Source organism: Dipodomys spectabilis, unplaced genomic scaffold (assembly GCF_019054845.1).
Source record: "Dipodomys spectabilis isolate Male_0828 unplaced genomic scaffold, ASM1905484v1 ptg000506l, whole genome shotgun sequence".
Classification (NCBI taxonomy): domain Eukaryota; kingdom Metazoa; phylum Chordata; class Mammalia; order Rodentia; family Heteromyidae; genus Dipodomys; species Dipodomys spectabilis.
This window is the reverse complement of record NW_024871183.1, coordinates 244,782-263,188: the sequence shown is the minus strand read 5'-3', so window position 1 is coordinate 263,188 and position 18,407 is coordinate 244,782. Positions and strand designations below refer to the sequence as shown.

The window sequence follows — 18,407 nt, the reverse complement described above, 5'->3', positions numbered from 1 at the left end:
TAAGATAAGAGACAATTCATCACATTAAAACTGTTGTCAAGAATATACAAGTAATAGAGTTGGGTTGTGAGTTCTGGCAGTCAGGTTCTAGATATTTGGCTCTTAATCACAGTTGTAAATATTGTCTCTTTTAGCTAATACTACCTGTGATCAAGGATATACAGGTTTTTATGTTGTTAATTTGCCAATTTCCTTATAGATATTTCACAGTGGTTCATAAATTGAAAGGCCATACATCTCACAAGCTGATGGAAATCAAACTTTCACTAGGAGGTATATCCCAGGTAGAAGAGTGCTTGCTAAGCATGCCAAAGGCCCTGAGTTTGAAAAACAAACAACAAAAAAGAAACACCAGTGGCTTATGCCTGCAATGATAATTACTCAGGAGGCTGAGATCTGAGGATCAGAATTCAACGCTATCTCGGGCAGAAAAGTCCCTGAGAGACTGTATCTTTAACCAGCAAAAAGCCAGAAGTAGAAGTGAGGTTCAACTGGTAGTGTGCCAGCCTTGAGTGAAAAAGCTGAAGAGAGTGGGAGACCCAGAGTTAAATTAAGCCCATTATGAGCACAAAGAAAAAGTAAACTCCAGTCTAATTCTAAGCCCCTGTATTCTTTTAGTATTATACATTGTCTTTATATCCTTATTACAGATTTTTAGAGTTGTATAGAATTTGCTAGTATTGATAACAGTTTTTAATAACTTTTTTCTTTTATGTAGGGATTTATCAAAGATGTTCATGAAGACTCCCTCACAGTTGTTTTTGAAAATAAGTAAGTTGTTACTTGACATCTTAATTTTCAAGTTTGGTAATGCCAAGATGTTTGTTTTTGAATATTCCTATTGTCAGTGGGGAACTGATTTTTTTTGAGTCCAAGTGCTTTGTGTAGTTGATTCATCTTATGAGTTCAAGTCAGTCAGTTTTGATGACCTTTGCTGTTTGCCACAATTTGTATTTTTCTTGTCCCTTAGCCAAAATATATGATTCAGTAAATGTTTTTGCAGAAATAGATGGCATATAATGTGCCTCTTTCTCTCCCACCCTCCTCCAAAATCTCCTTTCCCTCCTTGTCTTTCCCTTGTTCCATATCAACAGTGCCAGGCTCAAGACTTAATGCTGGCTAGGCAGGCACTTTATTGCTTGAGCCATCCCTCTAGCACATTGAGCCCAATTTTTGTTTGTTTGTTTTTTTGGGTCCAGTCGTGGGGCCTGAACTCTGGGCCTGGGCACTGTCCCTGAGCTCTTCAGCTCAAGGCTAGCGCTCTACCACTTGAGCCACAGCGCCACTTCCGGCTTTTTTCTTTTTGCTTATGTGGTGCTGAGAAATAGAACCCAGGGCCTCAGGCATGCAAGGCAAGCACTCTACCACTGAGCCACTTTCCCAGCCCCTGAGCCCAATTTTTAAGAGTGCTAAATGTTAAGATGCTATTGTAGAAGGCTTCTTAGATGGCTTTTTGTAGTGAAACTAAAGTATTCGGTCATTTTTATTTGCTTGATATTTGTAAGAATATTTTATAGATAGTATTAGGAGTAGATAGTCTACTTGGTTAGGAAGCATTGTTATTTTCAGTTGGAGGTCTAACACTAAGAACTGTTCAACTTTAACTTCTGAGCTGCCTGAAAAGAACTTCCTCACAGCTATTTCATGTAGAAGTTAGTGTCTAGATGATTTGTCTTTGAGTACCTGCTATATAAATAGAAATGTTGAAAAGAAAGCAACTAAAATCTTTTTCCTGTCGGCTTCTGCTCAACCTGCTATTGGTAGATATTAACATTTATATATGTCCCAAACTTACAACTTTCTAAGTTCATCTTACACAATAAAAACTGTCAAGCAACAACCAGATTAGTACTTTACTATAGTTACAGTTGCTACACTAATCTGAAAGTAAACTTTTCTAGGTTCTGATAACATATACATGTACACATACATACATTCATAATTTGATGCTCATGGTTGAAGTCTGGATTTTGCAAGTATGTTAAGCACTAAGCTTCTTTTGAGCTCATGGGTAATTAGTTGATACATATTCAGTTTCCAGCCCAAACTGCTAATTTTTTTTTACTACTGTAAATGCATATGTATGCTAGAATTACAGTTTTTATTGTTTAGAATATAAGCTGTGTTGCTTTTGTGACAAGTCGTATAATTGTACTTGAAATATGTTGATCATACCATTTTTATTTGGCAGCTGAAAATGTTACATTATTTTGTTATGGTGTACATAAGTCATCACTGAATTTATCCTGTTTCCTTTGCAGTATAATGTATATATCATGACTCTAAGCAGAAATAATATAATAATAATCATACCTTCTGTATTAGAGATTGTTAAATAAATTCATTCTTTTTTTTAATCCTTCAGTTGGCAGCCAGAACGCCAGGTTCCATTTAATGAAGTTAGATTACCACCACCACCTGATATAAAAAAAGAAATTAGTGAAGGAGATGAAGTAGAGGTATGTGTTTGTGTTCATGGTTTATTTTTCATGTTCCTATTTTTTGGTTTTAAATGTTGTTGTTGGAAAATTTGTTTAGATGATAGAAAATGGAATTCCTTTTCTCTATTCTTTCTATTGGCAATAGATGTGTAATACAGCAGTGTCTGAGATTGGAAGTCAGAACTGGATTCATGTTTCAGAAGTATATTTTAGCCTTGTGAACTGTAATGAAGTTTATCAGTAAGATGAAAATAATTTTAACATTAAGGATAATAGTGAATTTGAGTTGATTTCTAAAGACTAGCCCAAAACTTTGTGATATTAGTCCTATTCTTTTTTGCTAATTAGTGATTTTTGCTTCAATATCTTAAAATTTTGGTAATTATCAGTACAGATTATATATAAAAATGTGGGCTGGGCACCTATGGTTAACACCTATCATCCTGGTCTCAGGAGTCCGAGAAATCTGAGGGACTGATTTTAAGCCTTCATGTACAGAAAAGTCCTTAAGATTCCATCTCCAAAATAATCAGCAAAAAGTGAGGCTAGGCTAGTACCCTGTCTTGAGCCATACTTTCAATCCAGTACTGAATATTTCTCACAGGAAGTTGCTTGGTAGTAACTAAGAGGTTTTTAAGTCTCACTTGTGCCTATTTTCTATGGGATTGGATAGGGAAACTGGAGGAATTGGAGAATTTATAACTGATGAAATGATTTTCTCTCCAATTCTTAACATTTTAAGCTTGTGTGTATGCATAGGCAAATGTATATATATGTTTGTGTGTGTGTAGGCAATGGAAAATATCCACCCCCATTGATCTTCAGTGGTCATTAACAGTCACACTATGTAGGTCAGGCTGGTCTTGAACTTAAGATCTTTCTGACTGCCTCCTGGGTGCTGGGATTACACATCTCTACCACCATACCATGTCTAATACAATTCTTTTTTTTTTTTTTTTTCATGATAAATTTTCTTTTTTTCTATTGGTCCTGGGGCTTGAACTCAGCATCTGGTCACTGTCCTTAACTTTTTTTGCTCAAGACTAATCCTCTGCCATTTGAGCCATAGTACCACTTTTGGGTTTTTTGCTGGTTAATTGGAGGTAAGAGTCTGACAGATTATTTTGCGTGAGCTGACTTAGACCACAATCCTCAGATCTCAGTCTCCTGAGTAGCTAGGATTATAGGTATGAGCCTCTAGCGCATCAGGAAGCAAAAATTAGCCTTTGAGGTGGGGTGCTGAGAATATGTTTTCCTCTGTCTTTGATCCAGGAAGGAACAAGCCTTATCTCTGGCCTGTTTACCCAACTGTGAACAAAATATTCATGTTAGAAATTTCATTATTCAGAAATAAATAATCCTAGGTTATTGTATTTCACTTTGCTTTATGATTTAGCCCTAAAAATGTTAAGCTGTCTTTGGTTTTGTGAATTATTATCATGAATTAAAAATATATTTTACTTTTGAAGATTGAAGAAAAAAGTTTTAAGTTTTGTACCAGCAGTGCATTCCTTTGGTGGGCAGGGCAGCAACATTTTTTAGTAGTATATTGGTATGTATCATAATTAAAAGGCTATAATTAGTAGACTTTTTGCTATTGCCAAAAATAACATCAACTAAGGTTCTTTTGTAAATCTTCTGGAAGTATAGATCTTAAAGAGTTCCATTGTTGAATCAAATTCATAGTCAAGTTTTTTTTTTTTTTTTTTTTTTAAGTTTCTGTACTTGGGCTTGAACTCAGGGTCTGAACACTGCCCTGAGCATTTGTGCTCTAGGCTAGCACTCTACCACTTGATCCATAACTTCTTTCAGCTTTTTTGGTAGATAATTGGAGATGAGAGTCTGATGAACTTTCTTATCTAGGCTAGCTCTGAACTACTATTCTTGGATCTAAGCCTCCTGAATAGCTAGGATTACAAGTGTGAGCCGCTGGTGCTGAGCTTGATATTTAAGATTTTGATACTATCAAAAAGAACCATCTCAGCCTGGTATCAGTTTTGCTTGTTGGAAACGCTTTGTCTGCTTAACTTTCATTTCCTTGGTCAGTAGTGACATCAAACACCTTGTAAATTGTGTTTTTGGAGAGAGAGTAGAGAGAGTGTGTGTCTTTGTATGTCTTTGTGTCTTGAACTTCAGGCTTGGACATTGTCCTTGAGCTGCTTTTGCTCAAAGCTAGTGCTCTACCTCTTGAGCTACAGTTGCACTTTCAACCTTTGTGGTGATTCATTGATGATAAGAGTCTCATGGACTTTTCATGCCTAGTTTGGCTTTGAAATGATCCTGAGATCTCAGCCTTCTCTGAGTAGTTAGGATTACAGGTGTAGGTAACCAGCACACAATTCTGTTTTGATTTTTGTTCTTACTGTGTTTAGATTAAAAACTTCTGGTATTTTAACGTGCTTAGGCCAACAAATCTACTTGTTACTAGAGCTAATGGTGCTACAGGGAAAAAAAAGGTATCCAAAAGGGAGGAGGGCTCTACCAGGTCTTCGTAGGTGCTATGTTTTTGTTTTGTCCTGTAGTTTTCCTTTTGGAGACAGGGTTTCAGTATTATAGCCCAGGCTGGCCTTGAACTGTGTCTATTTGCCTCTGCCTTCCACGGGAATGGATTATATAAATCCAGTGTGTGCCTGTAATTAACTTTTTATTCTCTGTTTATGAGCAAGGTTTATGAATCAAGGTCCTTTGGTAAATATGAAAATGATTTAGATGGTTTCAAGACTCGAGATACCTACCACTGAAAGAGGTGTTACTAGATATTAGTTAAGGGTTAATTTATTTTGCGTTTTTGTTTTTTGGCACTGGGATTTGAAGTGTGTTCCTTATACTTCCTTACTAGGTGCTCTACCACTTCAGCCATGTGGCCAGCTCCTATTATTTAAATGTAGCAAGTCAACTTTCATTCAGTATTTTTCTTGTTTTGATGATGTAAAAACTTAAAAAAAGGAACTGTTTTATAAATTTAACTGTCCATCAGTTATTATTTATGATTCTAAAATATATCTTATTAATATTAATCTTATTTAAAATGTATCTCTGAAAAGGTTTATTACTTTTGGTGTATCATACACTTACCATTACTTAAAGTATATGTCTAAAATATTGTCATTACATGTGGATCATCTTACACTGAGATCAGACTGTACTACTCGAAAAAATTATATATCTCTGGGTTTAATACTATAACCATTAAAATTTTTTTCATTATAAAGGTTATGTATAGAGGGGTCACAGTTATATAAGTCAGGTAGAGTACATTTCTTTTTGGCAATGTCACCCCTTCCCTCTAGCAATTTTTGTTTTAGAAATTCAGCAGTTTGATATTCCATCAATTTGACATGACTAACCCATTGAAAATTTTTTGTTTACCATCTTTTTCTATTCATCTTTGCATACTGCATTTGGCATTTTTCCATGTAGATCAGGAGTAGGGAATCTTTTTTTTTTCCTGAGAGCCATTTGAATATTTGTAAAATCACTTACAGGCCACATATCATATATATCTGACATGTGTCTGTTTTGTCTTATGTACAAAACGATTTCATAGGCCTTTATATCCATTGAGCTGGACATTCCCCATCCCTGATGTAGCAAGTAAATTTTGGTGCGCAAATACATTAAAAAATGAAAGAATACTGTCATCCTTGTAAAAAAAATAGGATATTACTGGGTCTTTGTCAGAGAATTTTAGGAGTTTCTTATTGAGTGATTAACTGAATAAGGCTATCATCTTAACTTTTCTTCTTAGGAATACATTGAGAGCATTAATCCAGAATGTCACCTGAGGATTTTGTAGTCTTAAGATACCAGTAGAATCTAGACAGCTGCTGTCTTTTTGGCTTCTCTAATTCTCCTAATAATTGTAAAATACTCTCTGTATCTTTTTTTATTATAGGAGAATAGTTAAGTATTCCAGATATTTTACTATTCAAAAATAACCCAAAGTAGCCAACTCAAGTTATGATTTAAGGAAACTGCAGGATGTTGCAGGCTTTTTTTGTGTGATATGCTTATACTTGACGCCATCATTCTTCTGTTTCCTTAAGTCTTTAAAAATGTTTAGCTGAAGGTGTGGCTTAGGAGTAGAGTACCTGCTTAGCAAGCTGTCCCCTGAATTTAAACCCTACACTTTAAAAAAAAAAACACAAAAAATGAACCAATGAGATGTAGCTTGGTAGAGCTTAGCACCCCTGAGCAGCCAAAACAGCTAACTAAATAAATAGATGTAGACAAAATAAGATAATTCAATTCTACCCTAGGATTGTTTTAAAGGGTTCAGTGTATGCATATTGCAGTGTGACAGAATAAATTTTATTCCAATAGAAAATAATTTTCATGTTGAGACCTCTAGGAAAGAATAAACATGAAATACTGAAGAGGAACATTTGCTTAGAAATTCAGATTCTAAAATTGATTGCACTGGATCCTGACTGTTACACTTGTATCTGTGTTTTTTTTTCTCATAGCCCTTTTCTAATTTGATTGCTAGATTTTGGCTCACTCATTTATAATTAAGTATATCTACCCACTTCCAAAATGTTTGTGAAGTGATCTTAGAGCTTCTCAAAACTTTGTTTACAAATGTTCCTTACATAACTCTTACCAATCAGTAGTTGATTTCTCTAGACACCCTGTGCAGTCTTACTTCCTTTATTCAAGATTGTTTTTTTGTGAGAATACTTCGTTGTTTTCCTCCTGCTACTTGCTTTCATGTTTTGAAAATATATTAAGATACAGTATTGTAGTAATTTCAGTTGGTTTCTTTAGCAGAAGTGTTGTTATTTCCTGAAAGTGATTTCAACGTTGAGTTGTCTTCTGAAAATAATTCTTTTGAATTATTGAACAGAGCTGAAGGACATGTTATATAAGACTGCCTTTTAACAAATGTTTCTTTAACAAGTGTTTCTTTAGAAATGTTTTAGTAAACCTTCATCAATTTGGAATTACATTTCCAAGAAGCCAAATTACCCAAAAAAGTGTTCATTCTTATTTTTAAGTAATAGAAGTTCAGTACTGTTAATTTATTAAAGTGCATTTAGTTTGTCAGTTTCAATAATAGGCCCCTCCCTTTCTCCCATCTTTCTCCCCCTTCTTCTCTCCACACCCCCCTACCCCACTTTCTCACCATTCTCTTTTTCCCCTTTTCTCCTCTTTCTGCTCTCCTCATTTATGGTGCTGAGTATTGAACTCAGGGCCTCTGACTTACTGTGTTAAGTCCTCTACCATTTGAACTTCAATTTTAGGCACATTTTTGATTGTTGAATTTGATAAGACATTTATAATAAGTCATTTGTTAGGTTAAAATCATTTGACATGAATTGATAATTTTTTCCTGCTCAGGTATACTCAAGAGCAAATGACCAAGAACCATGTGGATGGTGGTTAGCTAAAGTTCGAATGATGAAAGGAGAAGTAAGTGATTTTTGAGAATTACTGTATCAAGAAAATAACTCAAATCTTGATTTCTGTAAATGTTAACTCATTTCTAAAAGCCTACTTCAAACATTAAAGAAATTATTATGGGCTATTTTGTTTAATAAAATGAATACCAGGAAGTAGAAACGAAAAGTGAATACCGGGAAGCAGAAACATGTTGCAGGGAGACACTGGCCAGGGCAGGGGGGGATGACAGATGATGACAAATGGAGGGAGGGTGAGCAAATGGAGTCTTGTATTTCGTGTACATCATGTAAAATTGAACCATGTAACTTGAGGGTAGGGATGGAGAAGAACAATGAAAGGGGTGACCTTGATCAAATTGATCAAGGTGATGTATTATAACCTGACTTTAAAGGCTCTTTGTACAACTACTTAATAAAAAAAATTATTATGCACTATTACTTTTTTCTTCTTGTGTTACATTGGCAAACACCAAAGCTGTTTTCCCCTGAGGTATATACCTCAAGTATGTGAAATTCACCAATGTTTATGCTTGTAATAATAGTCTAGTTGTGTCAAATTAGTTTGCTATAATTAACCTGTGCTTAGTATTTGTGTCATAGGACATGGGTTCTGCTGATTAAACTGAGCAGGGTAATGACTTCATCTCAAGTTCTTTAGTTTTGTTGGGATTTTAAAAGTACTTTCATGTCTTTCAGTTTTATGTCATTGAATATGCTGCTTGTGATGCCACTTACAATGAAATAGTCACATTTGAACGACTTCGGCCTGTCAACCAAAATAAAACTGTCAAAAAAAATACCTTCTTTAAATGCACAGTGGATGTTCCTGAAGATTTGAGAGAAGCGTGAGTAATTTTACTCTTGGATTATGAATTTAATGTGTTACAAAACAATTTTTTTCCCAAACCAGTCACAAAGTCATCTGATAGGAAAAATTTTAAATAAATAACGATGACAAGATGTACTAAATTTGCATTATAAACATTCCCTAAGTTTATTGTTGTTGAATTTTTACATTGAATTAATTTCTCTCTAGGTGTGCTAATGAAAATGCACATAAAGATTTTAAGAAAGCAGTAGGAGCATGCAGAATTTTTTACCACCCAGAAACCACGCAGTTAATGATACTGGTAAGATAACACTATATTTTAAGGTAGCCTTTAATAGCTGTTGCATAGAGTTCATAACTACATACTTTAAAAGGTAAGAACTTAATAGTGAATTTACTAGTGAGTTATTAGTGAAAATATTTTGTAGGTTTAACTTTTTAGTTGTTTACATTTTTTTCTTTTCTTTTTTTTTATTTTTTGGTCCGGTTGTGGGGCCTGAACTCTGGGCCTGGGCGCTGTCCCTCAGCTCTTTAGCTCAAGACTAGCGCTCTACCACTTGAGCCATAGCGCCACTTCCAGCTTTTTTCTTTTTGCTTATGTGGTGCTGAGGAATTGAACCCAGGGCCTCATGCATGCAAGGCAAGCGCTCTACCACTGAGCTACCTTCCCAGCCCCAGCTGTTTACATTTTTTAGCATCGTTTAGTTGTATAAGAGAGTTAAATTTATATGCATGTATAGGATATACTTTGATTAGGTTCACCCTTCTCTATCACTCTTCCAAATATTTTTTGAAATTTAACTCTTTAAATACATAGACATTTCTGTTAACCAGACTAATTTTTTATCTTTTCTGGAGTAATGAGAAAGTTATTAGTATGACATTAACATTACATTAACATTTAGTGTAGGGATCCTAGCTTCTCCTACCTTCCCACTGTACATCCTCTGAATAGCAGATATAATGTAGGAGTTCAGCAAGGAAAGTAAGATTACTTTAGAATGAATGAGTGTTAGCTAAAGAGAAAGCCATATATAGTATATGATAGTCATTGAGCATTCCTGTAGAAGGAGCATGTTTGTGTGTAAATCTTGAAAAATGATGATTGAACTTTTGAGTGATTCACATCTTTGTGTATAGTCTGCTAGTGAAGCAACTGTGAAGAGAGTTAATATCTTGAGCGACATGCATTTGCGAAGTATTCGTACAAAGTTGATGCTTATGTCCAGAAATGAAGAGGCCACTAAGCATTTAGAAGTAAGTGGTTTTATTTATGAAAACTTTATTGTTTGTCCCATTTACTATCAAAAGTATATTTTTGTTTGGTGGGTTAACTTGACTGTTAAGACCAACTAGGTAGGACATGTTTAATGCTTATTATCTGAAGTTCTTAGAAGGAGAACTGGTTATTCTGTGTACCTATTTTTATTTCTATTTTTATATTTCTACTTAAATTTTTGCTTTTAGTTATTTTTCAGATTTTATTTTTGCCCAGGCCACCTTGGAATCCAGTCTTTCTATTATTTATGCATCCCATATAGCTGAATTACACTGGTACATCATCATACCCCAACTTAATTGTTGATTTGAGTCCTGATACCTTTTGTCTGTGCTGGACTTGAACCACAGTCCTCCATCTCTTTGTATCCTGAGTAGTTGGTACACTGTGCCTGGCATCTATTTTACTTTATCAAACATGGCTTTTCTTTTGTTAAATGCCTCTTGAATTTCCATGTTAGGGATTAGATGACAGAGCCAAAGAATTTAGAACTAACAATAGTGAGATTATTTTGCTACATTGTTGCTTTTTTTTTTTTTTAATTAACCCACTATATTTCCTACCACAAAATCAGTTCACTGTAGCAACTCTTCTATATTGCTGTTTGTTCAAAGTTGATGAGGTCTGGGAGTGGAAAATAAATCACATGCTGTATTTTTTAAATATGCCTTGCCATTTCTTCTCCTGTCTATTGTATATGTGTGTCAGAATTGGAATTTGAACTCAGGGCTTGGGCATTGTTGTCAAATAGCTTTTTATGCTCAAGACTGATGCTTTCCCTCTTCAGTCATGGCTCCACTTCTGGCCTTTTGATAGTTAATTGGAAATAAATAGTCTCAAGGACTTTCCTGCCCTGACCAGTTCTTCTGTCTTAAGATTCTATATTTTCCTTTCCACTACCACTCTATTAATGTACTTGTTCTTCTCTTTCCTCACCATCCGAGCTGAATATAATATTCACATACACACTACTTTTATCTGGAAAAATTGAGTTCTCTTTATCCTTAGGAAATATTAAGGATATATGAATGAATTCTAAAACAAGAATGATTGTATTAGAATACTGGGTGTGTAATTCCCGTAATGCTGTTTTAGAATTATTGTGTGACCAGGAATTAAATGCACTGAATTAATTAACCAGTATTTTATTTTCCTTTTCATTTTATACCAGAAAGATTTTATTTATCCCGTAGGTGAATGAATTTTGGACTTTATTAATTTTTCTATTATTTATTTTTTTTGAGCTGGTCCTGGGGCTTGAACTCAGAGGCTGCACATTGTCCCTGAGCTTCTTTTGCTCAATGCTAGCACTCTTACCACTTGAACCCAGCGCCACTTCTGGCTTTTTTTTCTGTTTATGTGGTACTGAGGAATTGAACCCATGGCTTCCTGCATGGTAGCTAAGCACTCTACCACTAAGCCACATTCCCAACCCTGAATTTTGGACTTTTTCACTTAGGTTTTGTTTTTTCTCTCAGAAGGCTGAGATCTGAGGATGGTATGTGAAGCCAGCCCAGGCAGGAAAGTGTGAGATCCTGTCTCTTAATTACCAAAAAGCTGAAAGTGGAGCTGTGGCGCAAAGTGGTACCTACTAGCTTTGAACACAAAGAGTTTAGGGACAGGCCTTGAATTCAAGCCCCAGGAACTTAAAAATTTTTAAATGTGCATTTCATTGATGTTAATGGATTTTACATTCTCTTGATACTTCTCAGGTACCCTAGTCCAGACTGGTCTAGAACTCAAAATCAAAATCCTGCTACTCCACGGCTGGATTTTGCTCTACTTGACCGTCCTTTTATCCCATTTTTATCCATTTTGTGGACTAGTCTAAGATCCCATTGAAGCAGAAGACAAAAATAAGACTTGTAGATGATAACAGTATCATAGTCCTATTTTCATTTAATAAATATTCTTTGTAACTTCAATTATTCAGAATTATAGAGATGAGCTGGTTTTCGTAAAATATACTTGTAGATAATACCATAATGGCAGGCTCGTGCTGTCACATGCAGCATTGTGGGTTTTTTTTTGTGGTGTGGGTTTTTTTTTTTTGTTGGTCATGAGTCCTAAACTCTAGGCCTGGCCATTACCCCTCAGCTCTTCAACTCAAGGCTAGCCCTCTACTACTTGAGCCACAGCGCCACTTTTGGCTTTTTCTGCTTATGTGGTGCTGAGGAATTGAACCCAGGGCCTCATGCATGCAAGGCAAGCACTCAACCACTGAGCCAACTTCCCAGCCCCAGCATTGTTTTTATTGTATTCTTGGTCAACTTGTACTTTTCACATTGTTAATATGCTCCTGTTCAAAAATTTCCAATTTTCTCTTCCCTCCAGACCCTGGCAACCACTTTTATTTTCTCTAAATATAATTACTCTAGGTATGTAATTGGAGTCTTAAAATATTACATTTTATAAATGACTTATTTCAGTTAGGCTAGTAATGCTCTCAGTCAGTGATCATTTGTGTTACAGTATGTCTAAGAATTTTCTCTCCTTTTTCAATGATGATATTTCATATATGTATATACCACAGTATTCATTGATTGGTAGATAAGATGTTTTCACCCTCTTGATGTGAATCATAAATGGAGATGTAAGTCCTAATTTCCCTCTTTTATTAGTGCACAAAACAACTTGCAGCAGCTTTTCATGAGGAATTTGTTGTGAGAGAAGATTTAATGGGCCTGGCAATAGGAACACATGGTAGTAATATACAGCAAGCGAGGAAGGTTCCTGGAGTTACCGCCATTGAGCTAGATGAAGATACTGGAACATTTAGAATCTATGGAGAGGTAAGTTGGCTTTTCTTGCTTCTGCTAACTTTATAGAATGAACAATCTGCTGAATTACAGTATTTTATGTGGAATTTCATTTTATCTTAACTATTATTGAAGGTAGAATTCATTCACCTAAAATCCATCAACTTGGCAGGTTGTAAACCTAACTGCTCAGGAAGCTGAGGCCTAAGTATTGAGGTTTTTAGCCATCCCACACAGACTCTTAAGTGGCTTAGGTGGTAGAGTGCCAGCCTTGAGTGAAAAATAGTGCAAGGACCTAGTCTAAGAAAGATAAAATGTTTATATGTGTGCTGGTCCTAGGGCTTGATCTCTAGGCCTGGACACTGTCCTTGAGCTTTTTTGTCCAAGCCTATGCTCTACCACTCAAGCCACAGCTCCACTTCCAGCTTTTCTTGTGCTTAACTGGAGATAAGGGTCTAATGGATTTTCCTGCTCAGACTGGCTTTGAACCATCATCATCAGATCTCAGCCTCCTGAGTGGCTACATTACATATGTGAGGTACCGGCACCTGGCTGGAAAAGTAAATTTAATACCCTAGTTTTTATGTTTTCTATTTCTCTATAAAGAGATCCTATGAGATGTAGCTATTCCATGCTCATTGCGTATCCTGTTTTGTGAAGTTCATGTTCAATGTTCCTGGGTTCAATGTTTGATTTTCTATGTCTGTATACTCTTAGTAAATTTTTCATGATTAAAAAAATATAGTGCAAGGTCTTGAGTTCAAACCCCAGCCTTAGGTACCAAAAAAAGAAAAAGAAATCAGGTTGTGGGGCCTGGCATAACGGCTCATGGTAGTGATTTTGGATAGTAAGAATGTGGCTTCAGAGTTCAATCAGTGCATTTAAGAAAAGAAATCTCAGCCTAGTAATTATTAAGTAGTAGTTATAGTCATCTTCTGTTGGGAGAAAGAAGGATTTTCTGAGTAATATTTAGAATTTTCAGAAGGTTCTTAATGACTTCCATAGCTTTTTTTCCCAATTTTATGCCTACTACAAATAATTCATCCATTTAATTTTGATTGCTATTTTGTCAACACTAGTAGCAATAGTATGTAATAAAACTTTTTTGTGACTTGAATTTGGATAATATTTTGTCACTATGCTGCATTTGCAGGGTAGGAAATGAAGTTATATAAAAAATATAAGCACTCAGGAGGCCAGGAGGATGGAAAGTTCAGGGCCAGTCTGGATGTTATAGTCGGCCTTCAGCTTGGGTAGCTTAGCTAAGACAGTGTCTCAAAATAAGGAGTAAAACAAGAGCCCAGTGGTAGAGGCGGAATACTTGGCTAAAATAGGTTACTTCCTGGGTTTACTTCCTGTTACTAGAGGGGAAAAGTGTTTATTCCAGATGTTTGATTAAGACCATTCCTCAACTATGATTTTTTTTTTCTCCAAATCTTGACCTTTTAAAAAATTATTTTTGGTGCTTGAATGCAAGGCCTGGGTGCTTTCCTAAGTATTTTTTTTTTTTTTTTTTAATTTGGTCCGGTCGTGGGGCCTGAACTCTGGGCCTGGGTGCTGTCCCTCAGCTCTTCAGCTCAAGGCTAGCACTCTACCACTTGAGTCACAGCGCCACTTCCGGCTTTTTTCTTTTTGCTTATGTGGTGCTGAGGAATCGAACCCAGGGCTTCTTGCATGCAAGGCAAGCGCTCTACCACTGAGCCACCTTCTCAGCCCTTCCTAAGTATTTTTTTCCGCCGTCTTTCAAGTCTAGCACTCCACCACTTGAACCACAGCTCCACTTCCATCTTTTGGTGGTTAATTGGAAATAAGAGTCTCACTGACTTTCCTGCCTGAGCTAGCTTGAACCAGTATCTCCAGATCTCAGCCTCCTGAGTAGCTAGGATTACAGGCATGAGCCCCCAGTACCCAGCCCTAATGCATACAATAATTCTGACCACAGAGATTTGTTTATATTTCTGAGAGCTTTCAAAAGTGGGCTATGCAACATAATCATTCTGAGGACAGACATTGTAGCCTGACTCTGCATTTTGATAAGTTTCTTATCTTTTCCAATAATAATGACGATACTTTCCATACAGTTTATAAACTGTTTAAGTGTTTTATTACATATGGTATACATTGAAGTGAGCACAGTGAATTCTTGAGCTATGTTTCTTAAAAGAACCATCAAAAGAGAATTTTTTGAAATTTAAATACCTTTTCCTACTTTTCATATGTTTAAATAGTTCCAGTAGGAACTGAATAAATTTTATGCTCTTATCAGTAAAGTTCTTCTAAAAAATCTACCTCTGCAAAAGCAACTTATAAAATCATTTCTGGGGCTGGGAAGGTAGCTCAGTGGTAGAGTGCTTGCCTTGCATGCATGAGGCCCTGGGTTCGATTCCTCAGCACCACATAAGCAAAAAGAAAAAAAGCCGGAAGTGGCGCTGTGGCTCAAGTGGTAGAGCGCTAGCCTTGAGCTGAAGAGCTGAGGGAGAGTGCCCAAGCCCAGAGTTCAGGCCCAATGACCAGACCTCCCCCCCCCCCCCCCAAGTCATTTCTGACTTTGAGAATAAGTGCAGTTTTTCAGAAAATTTGAATAAATATGTTTTTTGCACTTATATGGCAAATACATTCTGAGAATATGGACCAGTATGTTTTGGAAGGGGTTAATGTTTGACTCCTCACTAGTATGTAATAGATGTAATTTAAACTATTATTATTAAAAGATTGTAGACACACTAAAATTTTTTGAGTGCAACTTTTTTCTTTTTTGGTCCATCATGGGGCCTGAACTCTGGGCCTGGGTGCTGTCCCTCAGCTCTTCAGCTCAAGGCTGGCATTCTACCACGTGAACCACAACACCACTTCCTGCTTTTTAATAGTTCATAACTTAATCTGAAATAGCACTTCTTAGTGCCTGAGCAGAACTTTGCTCTTCTCATTTTGTTTTGGACTATGAGTTTGCTTCAAGATGGTAACAGTAATTCCTATTTGTTTTCCCTTCATTTAGAGTGCTGATGCTGTAAAAAAGGCTAGAGGTTTCTTGGAATTTGTGGAAGATTTTATTCAGGTTCCTAGGAATCTTGTTGGTAGGTACTTCTAAAATATTAAATAAATGTTTATACAGATTAATTTGAAATTAGTTTCATAGTTTGCTGTCTTGTTCTAATTATAGGAATATTTAGATACCAAATATTATATTTTTGATGATAACATTTTATGTGACTTGTACCTATGTGAAGATGCTTTTTTCTCTAATAAGACTTATAATTTGTAGAAAGTCCGTCATATTAGTTTTTCTTAAATCTTCTCATCCATGGAGTTCTTCCCTATTCCCTTCCTTATGTGTCTTTTTACCAGATATTCATCAGAATTGTGATGGTACTTTTTGAAAAGGTGTTTATGATAATGTTTTTCTTTTGTTTAATGCAGATGAGAAAGTAACTGGGCTAACAGTAGGGAGGGTAATCGATTTTTGCATAATAGACCCTGAAAAATTAGTTGTTGGCAATGTCATAGAATAAGCGAAGAAGTCACGGGCAGGAGATGATGCTTTGTGAGGAAAGGTTTCAGTATTGTTTATCTCTACTAAAGAAAATGATGGCATGCCTGAGTTATATAAATTGGCAAAAGCTTTGAGCTTGAAGCAATAATTAAAAAAGCATTCAAGCCTGGGATGACTAAATGGTTCTGTTACTAATGTGTCTTATGTCTATGCTTTGCTTTTTTGTGTATGTGGTAGGGTGATATAGTTAGGGTGCTCAGAGCTACGTCCCTAACACCTGTTCTGTGTCTTTAGAGCTATGAGGCAAATGTAATAAGTAGTGATTATTTTAAATAGTAAATACATGAAAAGAATAACAAAATGTAATATAGTTGACCAACAGGAATGACTTTCTGTTCCCTTTGTCTCATTAAGTTTTAACTCTGATGAAGTTTATTTCTGCCTTTTTGGGTCCATTTATATAATGGGACCTCTTCATCCTTTAGGAAATAATTGCCTAGGTAATGATGTTTCATTTATCATACTGCAAAAAACTGAAGAGAATTTAAAACGTATGTTTTGACTGATAAGCAGTATATTCAGAAAAAATGATTTACAACACAAGGATTTCCTTTTTTTTTGGAGGGGGGGGTCAGTTGTGGGGCTTGAATTCAGGGCCTGGGCACTGTCTCTGAGCCATTCTGCTCAAAGTTAGCGCTCTACCACTTGAACCACAGCTCTGGTGGTTAACTAGTGATAAAAAGAGTCTCACAGATTTTCCTGCCCGGATTGGCTTCAAACTGATCCTGAGATCTCAGTCTTCTAAGTAGTTTACAGGTGTAGGCTACCAGCACTCACCAGGACTTATTTCTTGAAATCAATTATTAGTAGTTTTATATTAAATGCTTTTCAATTCTGTACAAATCTTTAGGTAGATAATGACATACTATTAATTACAAAAATTAGTTGATGAGTTCTTAGTGTGCTATTGTTTGCCATACTTTGTGCTGCTGGGGAGATAAGTTGAAATTAAAGGTGAATAAAATCTTGAAGAATTCTGTATAATTTTAATAAGCATCTCATACAACCATATCCAAATATTTAGTCAAATGAAATCACGATTAACAGAACTGCTTTTGAAAAATATGTGCTTTTTATTTAAGTCATACTGAGTTATTGATATCTGTAAGGCACAAATATTGTGGTAGCTGCTGTGCATATTGTAATTTTAACATTTTCTCGCTTAAAATGATATGATAGAGCTATAAGGAAGAGTCAGATTTCTTTCCAACTTGATTCTGCAAAAGTACCCTTATTCTAAGAGTTTTTGTATTATGAGTAAACAGTCTTGATACTTAAGAAATAATGAAATTGAATATATTAGTTTTCTTATTCTGCTTGTCTTTTTCTTTGATTTTCTTACCAATCCAACGATAGTGCATGTTTTTTCCTGTATTCTGGTTAGCTTTGGTAATGTGAATTGCTTGTATGCTCTTCAGGAAACGAATGAAATGACAACATTGGTGACATTAAGGAGTAGGTCAAAATTTCTGTTGGTTGTCAAGTGTAATACTGTATTTCCCTCAGATGTTTCATGAATAAAGCACTCTTTTGAAAGATAGTGTATTCTAAGTGAAAGAGAAAAAAAAGGACTGAGGAATAAAAGGGAATGAGGACCACTTGGTGGGTAAGTTCCAGAGAGGATTCAACTTAAACTTAACAAATTTCAAGAGTTTTAGGATTTGGTCATTTCTTTCCTTTCCCAAAAAAATTTTCTGTGTACATTGAGTTGAGAATTAAAATTTTTCACTTCATAGAAGCTTCTTTAATCACTTCTTTATCCCATCAACATTTATTCTTAGTGCTCAATTTATACTACAGGTGTGCTTCAGTTTGTCAATATGCTCTGGAATTTAAGCTATGGAAATGATCAATTAAAATATTGAAGGTCTCTGGCGGGACTAAATAAAACTTGCAGGTAGGTCCCTGCCAAGGACCCAGGAGTGTAATGGAAGTTTATTCACCACTGGTATAGATCACAAGAAGGAAGTGACAAAGATATTGGGAGAAGGAATTATGCTCTATTAAATTGATTTTTGCTTTTGAGAAGACATTTGCTTCTTTTTTATCAGGGTGTCAAATATGAAGTTGATTCTTGAGCTTCACTGTTTAACAATGAAGGTGGCTTTTAATGTGCTGTGGCTAGAGCTTTTCAGAAGACTTAACAT

The 18,407-nt window shown here is 35.7% G+C and overlaps 1 protein-coding gene across 6 annotated transcripts in view; it reads left to right on the top strand.

The window, feature by feature from the left end:
* Fxr1 (FMR1 autosomal homolog 1) overlaps positions 1 to 18,407 on the top strand; it is a 61,074-nt gene that overhangs the window by 19,815 nt on the left and 22,852 nt on the right. For all 6 annotated transcript variants that reach the window (XM_042669836.1, XM_042669830.1, XM_042669835.1 and 3 more), the window contains exons 2-9: positions 719 to 771; positions 2,366 to 2,459; positions 7,782 to 7,853; positions 8,540 to 8,688; positions 8,880 to 8,973; positions 9,813 to 9,929; positions 12,573 to 12,743; positions 15,706 to 15,784. In XM_042669836.1, coding sequence (XP_042525770.1) covers positions 719 to 771; positions 2,366 to 2,459; positions 7,782 to 7,853; positions 8,540 to 8,688; positions 8,880 to 8,973; positions 9,813 to 9,929; positions 12,573 to 12,743; positions 15,706 to 15,784 — 829 coding nt within the window. The remainder of the gene's footprint in view (positions 1 to 718; positions 772 to 2,365; positions 2,460 to 7,781; positions 7,854 to 8,539; positions 8,689 to 8,879; positions 8,974 to 9,812; positions 9,930 to 12,572; positions 12,744 to 15,705; positions 15,785 to 18,407) is intronic.